General features: G+C 35.6%; 1 protein-coding gene across 1 annotated transcript; it reads left to right on the top strand.

Annotated features, from left to right (window-relative positions):
* The first annotated feature begins 7,906 nt into the window (after positions 1-7,906).
* Positions 7,907-9,305, top strand: LOC128858925 (uncharacterized). Its single transcript, XM_054095517.1, has 2 exons — positions 7,907-8,075; positions 8,767-9,305. Exons 1-2 carry the CDS (start codon positions 8,052-8,054, stop codon positions 9,253-9,255), a joined length of 513 nt encoding a protein of 170 aa, XP_053951492.1. The 5' UTR covers positions 7,907-8,051; the 3' UTR covers positions 9,256-9,305.
* Positions 9,306-10,373: the final 1,068 nt, after the last annotated feature.

The following is a 10,373-nucleotide window of genomic DNA, read 5'->3' as shown; positions in this document are numbered from 1 at the left end:
GTTTGTACGATAATTCACCTTAGGCCATGCGCAAGAGCGCGGCTGTCCTGGGACTTCCCAAAATTATAGTGCACGAAATACTGGGGAAAGATCTTAGACTTTAGAGGAAATAATTAAAAATAAAATAAAATCCGGACTTGTCTCTTTGTAATAGTTATTGAAATTCATTTTTATCATTAGCAATTATTTTTAATGTAGCTTTAATTCCTAATTTTGTCACTGGCCACCCAGTATGTAATACCTAAGAACAACAAAATATATTCACATAATAAGGAAATCTAAAGTTTCTTACTTAAAATATTTCTTGTAAACGTGAATTTGCGGTCCAAAGAACTTAAGAGCCTGATGAGCTGTTCGTTTATGTCACTTGGCTATTAAACATTTTTCACTTTATTTTTAAGAAGAGGGCAAACTTTCCTGAACAAATGAAGCTAGAAGGTTAATATATTCCACAAAAGGGACTGCCACGGAATTACACTAGAAAATATTGATATAAACTAATGATAGAAATATGATTATCAGGCATCAATAACAGTTTTTTCAGGTAATATGATCAAAATTTTAAAACTTTGCCTCTCTGCAGAGAAAAAAATTTAGATGTACTGAACAGTAACTTTATTTTACAAAAGTGGTCTACTCATGATTTACTGGATCTTAAGGTCACTTTTCTGTTCCAAAAATGCTGTTGGAGTGTGTAATCACTTATATTCTTATGACTTGAAACCTTCATTCAACTCGTCACAAACTCAAAACGAACTAACAATTAACAACTACAACATAATATTGTAATTTACATCAGTTTGTGCTGTTGGCATCTGGCTACTGTGCCACACAGTTAACATTTTATTTATGTATATTTAAATTAGATTAAAGTGTCGCTAGTCTGCAGACGGACTTGCCTTGTTGCAAATAGCGTTTTACTTTTTATTCCTTATATTTTTCGATACTGCCTAAGGGCTAAAAACCCGTGTGCTTTGCATCCCTTTTGTTTCCATGCCTGGGTCTTTGAAGTTATATATTTACAGTTGCACATTTTTTGTCCTTGCAGAAATGCCTTTGATCTCTCACTTTTACGTTGCACAGTGGCACTCGCCGCAATCATACACGAACTTGTGAGCTCATACGCTTTCGTACATAGGTAAGCATAAGTACACACATACATGAATACATTTTGTATTTGAAAGTTACGCACACATCGTACCAATAGTGTGGAAAAAATGGAGCACATTTTTTTCGCGAAAGCCATGCAATACTTTTACTTTTTATTTACAATATAAAAAAAATTATACTCGTACCCGCCCATAGCCAAACAGAAAACTATGTTTAAAATTTACTTTGTTAAGTTATGAAAAATATGTATATGAACGGGAAAAGGGAAACATTTTTTTAAAACAACACCAAATTGTTTGTTACAATAAAAAGAAGCAGAAGAATGGAAGCATACCTCAAATTAACCACTAAGCAGCAAGTGGCCGTACACATTGAATATTTAAATTTAAGTGGCATAAACAAAGAGCTAATTTTTTTGGGGTTTTTTCGTGAATTCAATAAATGATGGGGGAAAAAAAATTAAAAACTCACTGCACGCTTATTTCCAAGCTACCAACCATGTTTACGCCAACGTGTATTAAATTTTTTCCAAAAAGTATTATTATATGTATCTATTTTGCCTATTACACAAGGTAAGCCCATAACACAGTGCAACCAATTTTTGGGACAGAATGATTCTGATGCAGAATGAAAGACCTAGGCGCATATGCTAAAATCTCCATATCTTGTTGCATTTTCAGGTAATTCTGTTTAAAGCCGCATTAAGTTTTCAATTTTTTCCAAAGTATTTTATAAAATTAGTGAAAAAGCGTTAACATTCGTAGCGGAGTTAAATATTTATATATATATATATATAATTGGCGCGTACACCCTTCTTGGGTGTTTGGCCGAGCTCCTCCTCCTATTTGTGGTGGGCGTCTTGATGTCGTTCCACAAATTGAAGGACCTACAGTTTCAAGCCGACTTCGAACGGCAAATATTTTTATGAGGAGCTTTTTCATGGCAGAAATACACTCGGAAATTTGCCATTGCCTGCCGATGGGCGACCGCTATTAGAAAAATGTTTTTGTTAATTTTGCTTTCACCGAGATTCGAACCAACGTTCTCTCTGTGAATTCCGAATGGTAATCACGCACCAACCCATTCGGCTACGTGGGAGTGAAATATTTAGTGTGCGTAAATATAGTAAAATTTCGTAAATGTAGTAAAAATATTTAGGAATAATACTGCAGAAAATTGAACCCATTTTCTTTCGCAGGGACGGGCAGTTTAGAATGCTTTTTTTTCAAAGTCTAAATAAAATGTTGAGCGTAAAATGTCATAGAAAATTATTCGCCGAAAAATTTCGCTAAAGGTATTCCTAGGCAAAATTTATTTTACAAAGAACGCAAGGGTTCACAGCACAAAAAAAATGTTCCTTGAAAAATGCAACAACTTTTTATGCTCCCTTTTAATAGCATTACTTTGCGATTGAGCGCAGCTGCTTCTTCCTTAATAGGCGTCTTCGATTCGACACCTCTGTGTTTGCTATGTTTGGGCTCTGCTTGCTTAGCGAAAAATTTGCCTCTGAAAGCAACAACAAATTTATCGAGCAAGATTCGCCGCTAGCGAGTATAGTTATATGTATTTCATAATCTACCTCAAATCTCCCTTCCTGCTATTAGGTAAGTTTCATTAGACCGCGTTCATATAGGGAAACTTTTGTTGCTTCAAATTTGCGAATTCAATTTTGATGTTCTTGTCGTTTAAATACGTCGTGTATGGTAAGTCCGTCATCTATTCGCTACTTGCTAACGCTTGGCGAATCCAAGGCGCCTAAGGAGGTGCAGAAAATTTGTGGTTCGCTGTACATTTTTAACTAAATGATAAATTGTACTTAAAAGCAAAGACAAGATTTCGTTTTCCGTGTTACTTATTTCTTCAATTTGCTTCACCTTCAAATGCCAATGAAGCTGGAGCTTAGATCTGCACGCTCCACGCAGCTCGAACAAAAACTTAATGGGGTGTTTCTGCACATAGTTTTCGCTATGCTTTAGTCTCTCTATCAGAGCTTCAACATAAAGTCAGCCTAACAAACTCAAATACTTTGGTAATTTCGTTTGGACACGATATCTGATTTGAGCAGCGAATGGTCTAATAAGTGTTATAATTTTAGATGGCTTTTAGCGCAGGTCTGTGTCCAACAAATCCTGATGCCTTTTGTTTGCTTAATTATTTAGTACTAGAATTTCAGTTAGACGAGAGTAGGCTGACAAAATACCTGGTTAGAAAAAAATGTTTACGCTTTTTTTCAGTTGGCTCGAAGCTTGAAGTTTAACTCGGCGTATACCGTAAGAAGCCAAAAGAAAGTGTTTCGTATTTCTAATCTCTTCTTCTTCTTCTTCTTGATTAACGCGTCAACCGCTTGTGTGGTTTTGGCCGAGTTTAACAAAGCGCGCCAGTCGTTTCTTTCTCCTGCTAACCGGCGCCAATTGGACACCACAAGTGCAGCCTTCTCCACCTGATCTTTCTGCAAGTAGCCAGCTGGTACCGCATCGAATAATTTCAAAGCCGCAGCGTTTGTTTCCATTCCGCAGAATCTTTTTTTCAAACACTCCAAGGGCCACCTCATCGCATGTTGTCATCGTCCAAGTTTCTGCGCCATACGTAGAACTTGTTGGCAAGAGAGATTCTCCGTTGGCTTTAAAGGCTGACATTGTTTTCGGTATTAATACACCTTTCTAATCACTGTAGCGTAGTTCAGGCTGTAATTATCACCATTAATGAAATATAGTAGCTGTCTGGTTAAGCAAAAATGTGACTAGCTTTAGAGAAATCTATATTTATTCTGATAGCCAAGCGGCGATTAGAGCTCTTGGTGAGGTTTTCGCTAGTTCCATAATTGCTCGCAAATGCCGGATGTCTCTTAATGAGATGGCATAATATTTCCGTATTCATTTGATATGTGTGCCAGTGCATAGTGCCATGCAAGGGAACTGTAAGGCAGACAAATTAGTAAGAGAGGGCGCTACCAGTCGCCTCTCAACCGACAAACTGCGTGGCACAAGTAACAGCCAAAACCGATGTAACTTCCTCAAAAATCGATTAGATTTTGGACAATTTTTTTGCTTACGGTGTTGAATATTTCCACCATACTAAAAATAAAAATAAATAAAATATAATACCATAAAATACCACAAATAATAACAATTTTGTATCTGTAGAGTGCCCAATAGCCAAAACTTATTTATGCCCAATAAAATACAAAATACCATCAATAAATTATTTTTTTAAATCAACTCGATTTTTGAGGTACTTCAAACCTCCATTTATTCAGATTAAATGTTGGAAACTTTAATGAAAATTTCATGAATTATTCTGAATTTTGTACAAAGTTTGAAACAATACTCAAGTGGCCTATGCTACAGAGTGAGTTGAATTTTTATTGAAAATTAGTTAAAATAAATTCAGAAAATCGAATGTCTGAATTTAAGTCGAGTGTTTTTGTTGACTGGTGTACGGCTTTAATTCGCATTGGTGTAGCCCTGCGACTACACCCCACCATTAGTACTTAAATTAGTTAATTATTAGTTAGTTATTAATTAGTTAAAAAAAAAATAAATATTTGTTCATTCAACGCTTTCAAAAACTCATTATTTTATTGCAAGATCAAACGAAAGTTCCTACTTCATAAAGTAAGCAGTAGGAGCTGCACATTTTTAATTTCTTTTCTTCGTTAAAGAGGCGTTTATTTTTTTATATTGAAAAAAAAAAAATAGTGAATACAATTTTTTAAACATCATACTTATTGAAAAAATTTTAACATACGTCCGTAAAACCGTTATAAAATATATTCGTTGTGTAGAGAACATTTTTAAGTGGGCATTCGAGGGTCACATTTAAATGGTAAATAATAAATAAAAATTAATTCCTGCAATATTTTGTATTCATTTCGAAAACTTCATTTCACAAAAATTGATTTTCCCGGTATGAGAAACCCTTTAGATAATTAAGCATATGTTAATGAGATCAATTGACACTGAAGGTATTTATTACATTACAATAAAACAAAAATTAAAAACAAAGTCAACAAAAAAATAATGAGAAGCGACTTGAGCGAAATCCCCGACGAAGTGCCAATCAAATGGCGAAAGAACTGAAAATATCTAACCGTAGCATCCGCCGCATACTGAAAAATGATCTCAAAGTCAAGCCTTTCAAGATCCAAAAGGCGCATGATCTCACACCAAAGCAGCAACAATTCAGACCTGAGAGAGCGAAAGAGTGGCTTCGCTTGGCCGAAAGCGGTAAATTTCCGAACATTGTGTTTTTTGATAAGAAAATTTTTCAAATTGAGCAATTCGTAAACTCCCAAAAACGACAGGGCTTATTTCATTCGAGGATTTGAGTCATCGATTGGTCACCAGGGGGCAGCACCTACCGGCAGCACAGGTAATGGTTTGGGCCGCTGTAACCGCAGATGGACGCTCCTCAATCGTTTTTATCGAGCTTGGCGTCAAGGTAAATGCGAAATATTATCGGGAAAGTATACTGAAGGTTGCTTTTAAGCAGACAAACATTTCGTGGGCAGACCATGGACGTTTCAACAGGACTCGACACCGTCTCACAAAGCACGTGTGCGTCTTCACGTTGTTCCGCAAATGGAGACACTTATAGTTTTAAGCCGACTCCAAACGGCAGATGGTTGTTTATATGGAGATTTTTCATGGCAGAAATACGCTTGAGGTTTGCCATTGCCTGCTCAGAGGCGAACAATATTTATTAGAACAAACTTTTCTATCATTCTAGCATTTCCGAATGGTAGTCACGCACCAACTCATTCGGAACGGTAGTCTCGGTAGAGAAGTAGAACATGAAAAATTCAACCCTTTCAGAGATTACGACGGGACTAACTAAAATTCGGTAAATTGATGATAGCATCTCTTAAGGATGGTATCAGAGACTCTTGGACTGATTATTTTTCCGTGTAGGGCGAGCCTTTGACCGATAAATATATATATAAACAACACTTTCATTTAGGGTATATGGACAAGCAAGCCAATGTTTTTGTTTTTTTTTTAATTGCTTAAATTGGGCCGCTCTGTTTACTGTTTTCTCAATTTACGTTCATAACTGGTCTGGGCTGATACCTACTCAAGAAAACTAATAGCCGTCTATCGGCGAAGCGATGGGAACTAGCTGCGTCGTGCGTACAATTTCCGACGACGCCTCCTTTATCAATGCAGAACTAACCCCGGTAGATATTTTGCCAAAATAAGTGAAGAAAGTATACATATACAAGACGTTCTGAACACGACGGTCGAGCAAGGCGTAAAGAAATTGCAGCAGAGGAAAGGCGTCCTGCGATCGACACTGGTAAGACCGGTGGAACAGACCACCTGAGGGAATATGGACGTTAATATTCAATTCCTTTCAGGGCACGAAATATTTAGGAAATACCGCCATAGATTTGGCCATGACAGTTCACTAAACTGCCAAATCTGCACTGAGAGGGTAGAAGATACTGATCAAGTGTTGTTTCAATGCCAGCGCTATGCTCCCGAAACCTTTAAAATCTTAAATGGGGAAAATATTGTCAAATTTGTGCTGAAATCAGTTGATAACACGAAGAGAATCTGCGCGCATGTAACATACATACAAATCTGCATAATGGCCTAAAACGCGCGGAGTTCCGTAGACGTCAACAAAAAGTAGGAGCCTTTGAGCTAACCAAATAATATCTTTTTGGGAGCTCCGTAGGAAAAGTGGTAGATTGTGGAGAGTCGTCCATACTGCGATGCTAGTATAGCAGTACTCGTACTCATGAGAGTTTCCTCTTCAAGGCCATCATCCCAGGAAACAATCAGTTGCTCATAAATGCAAAACCGAGTTTGTGGTGTAATATGAACATCATATTAGGAAGGAAGTTTGCAGAGTAACAGAATAACGAAATGCAAATGTTACCGAACTCTGTTCGAATACCTCTAATGTAAAATGATGGAATTAATAAAATTGAAACATATTTATTATCATTTTGTTGAGGGGGTATACAAATCTGTACAAATAAACAACTTACATATGTATTCTGAGAAAAAAAATCACTAAACGTTTGAACTTAACTTAGAACAAGTTTTTGGCCTCGCTTACTTTTGATTTCGTTTCAATACTTTTTGTTCCCAAATTTGGTTTCAAGTTTGAGAAATGCGTTTAATTTATTAGCCTTTACGCCGGCGTCCACCTACGTATGCACATGCCCGTACCGAATGAATGCTGAATGCCGTTTTTGATTGTGCTAATGTCGTTTACTGACGCGCTGCGGTCGCGTAGAGTTCACTGCAGAGGCAAACAGTCCACTGCCCGACTGTTAAGCGGCCGTCACTTAACCGAAGTGCGCTACGCAAGCGCCGTGTAATACCTACCAATCATTTGCATTTGCGACATCAAATTCTGGGCATTTCCCTTGGCGTTGGGCAAACAAATTATGTATTATGTATTTACATACATATGCACATACATATATGGTATGTCTGAATTTACGAGTGACCGTTCACGTTCACTGTCTCATTTCACCTAAAACCGGATCTGTGGGTTTTACTTTGAATTCCTTTTTTGCTTTCTTATGGGTTCTGTGATGCCGAGAGGTTGATCGATTTTGGTGATGATGATGGTACATATTTTATTAATTTTTTCTTTATTCCTTTTTTGTGTTTACTTCACAACACACTCGACTCCCAGCTGAGTGTATATGTGTGTATAAGCGCTGCTTGTGTGGATATTTTAGTGTGGACTAATGCGAATTTTCGTTCAAAAGTTAAAAGACGCCGGAATCTGCAGTTAGATGAGACATCGTTCTGGCAGCATCAACAACTCAAGCAGCATCAACAACACGAGCGTTTAACAGGCGTTTAGTGTGAAAAACAAAGTGACAGTGAAAAGAAATAAATATTGAAAGGATTTAAGTGAAAAGAGTTTTGTAAAATTTGTACAGCAAATTGTAGCTATATTAATATAGTGTGAAAAAGATGCCGAATATTTTAGTGAAAATGGTAATTTTTTAATGATTTTTGTGTCCGAGTGTTAGAAGCAATGCGTTTGAAGAAATTTATTGATTTCATCAAATAGCAAAGCATTAAAAATTTGATTTGAAAAACATTTTAGAATTAAATATATGAGTTGAGTTAGTAAAGAGGCAAATGAATCGAGTACTGATGTGTGTGGAAAAAAGATTGCATCAAAAATTTTTACATTCATTTTTTTTCACAATGTTTTAAGAATATGTTTTACTGAATTGGCACAATATTTTGAGGGGTTTTTAATTGCAGTTAATTCAGTTAAATAGGACGATTATATGTTTTGATGTTCATAGATATCCATAGATGAGGGCCATAGAAGCCATAGCTACAATTCTATTTGTAGAAATTAGAAAAAAGTAAATAAATAAATACATTTTTTTGAAATAAGAGTAAAAAAATAAAAAAAATTTCTTAAAATTTTTAGATTTCTTAAACTTTTCAAATCTTTTTTTATTTTTATTTTCTGATAAATACAAAATTTCCTATACATACATAAATTCGCTTAAATTGCCCTTAATTTTTAATATTGAATATAAAAGTCTTACCTGTCATTTTACAATATTATAACTTTTTTTTTGAATAAAATTTGATAGCACAATTTACCTCTATTTTGCCAACCATTTATCTACTAATTTTACACAAAAATTTACTTTATAATTTACAGCTTACCGCGGCAGCCCTACTCTGCCTATCAGCGCTTACAACCACGGCCAGTCCTCTGTACTATAAATTCAGTAAATACGGAAGAATCAATATTGACCCATTGCTCGCTTCCGCTTCCGATAATGTGCCAATGGTGCAAAGCAATAACTACGATATGGTTATGGCCGATGAAAATTACCCCATGGAATCAATGCACTATCAGAATTTCGAAAGTTTTTCCGAACCGAAAATGGCGGAAGACTCCGATTTCAACATGGACGAAGCACAGTTTCTACCCAAAAACACCCCTTTGCGTGCACCACAATCCCTATCGAAGCAAGAGCGTGAAATTCGCCAACTCGTCGAAGTGGCTGACCCCAAATTGGAGAAGAAGAAGATGCTGAAGTTGAAAAAAGGCTCTTCAGTACCGCGTGGACCAGATGCTTATCCATGGGATCAGTTTGATTACGATCTGTATAGCGTAAATCCGGCAAATCAAAAGAAATATTAGTTTGCTCTTTGCGCCCGGACTCTTCTTTCACGTTTTTGTTGTTTAGTTATTTATGTTCATGTGATATTTTCTAATATGTAGAAGTTAAATATATTATTTATTGAAAAAAAATTAATTAATATGCTGAAAGTTTTGCTTATTCTTCATTTGTCTAATGCCAGTTTGCCAGAGTGCTGCTAATAGAAGAAAGTGTGGAATTTCAGCAAAATAGATGCGCAATAAAGTTTGTAAACATTTGTGCACACACAAACATACATACAGATAAACGAACGCATAAATTAATTGCAGAGGAATTTTAAAAACAAAATTAGCGACTATGACTACAGTCCGCGACAAACGGTAGCACATTCATATTTTTACCGGTTCTGACTATTTTAATTTTTTTGATTTGAATGCTCATTGGGTTTTTGTTTCTAAGTATAGCTCGATGTCCAATGAAAACCATATAAATCCAAGTTTCAAACTTTATAAGAAAATTCGAAAAATTTCATAAAATTTTAATCACAGGGTTTTTAACTAGAATTTCTAGAAACATTACTGGTATTCAGTTTAAAGCTTATTAAATTTTAGTCTAATAAAGTTGAGTAAGCTTGAAGTTGCTAAAAATCCTGTTGATTTTTTTATAATATTTTTTGCTGATAGTGTCACATATTTTTTCCATATAAAAAATATTTCTTGTATTTATCATATGGAGGAATATTTTTCGCCGTCAGCGAAAAAAATTATCACAAAAATACCATCGCTTTGACGCCGGGTGTACATATTCCAATATATTGGCGCCTGTGATTAGCCAGCCGGTCACAATGCAATAAAAAATCTGTGGCTTTCACAATAAAAAAATATTAAAATCATTAAAATTAGGAATATGACACATACTTATGCACGTATGAATCTATAATGAAACTAGTGGCCGGTTCTAAATTCAAAATATCATTAATTATAATCGCATTACGTGTCACGTCAATAACGAAACCAAGCGAATAAAAGTAAGGGATAACCAATAATTTGGCAGTAAATACGTCAACGATCTATTAACCAGCTCAAACTAATTAGAACTGAGCAAAGATGCAAAACCCGATTTGGTAATTGTTTACGAGCACAAAGGAATTCCAAATAAC

This window comes from Anastrepha ludens, chromosome 2, assembly GCF_028408465.1.
Source record: "Anastrepha ludens isolate Willacy chromosome 2, idAnaLude1.1, whole genome shotgun sequence".
Classification (NCBI taxonomy): Eukaryota; Metazoa; Arthropoda; class Insecta; order Diptera; family Tephritidae; genus Anastrepha; species Anastrepha ludens.
The sequence above is the reverse complement of the archived record's forward strand: the minus strand, read 5'-3'. Positions and strand labels throughout refer to the sequence as shown.

What these genes read in the sequence shown, in the direction of transcription:
- LOC128858925 (XM_054095517.1), top strand. Translation starts at nt 8,052, where the DNA reads ATGCCGAATATTTTAGTGAAAATG. An exon ending in CGAATATTTTAGTGAAAATG is followed by an intron (nt 8,076 to 8,766) that starts GTAATTTTTTAA and finishes TATAATTTACAG; the next exon opens with CTTACCGCGGCAGCCCTACT.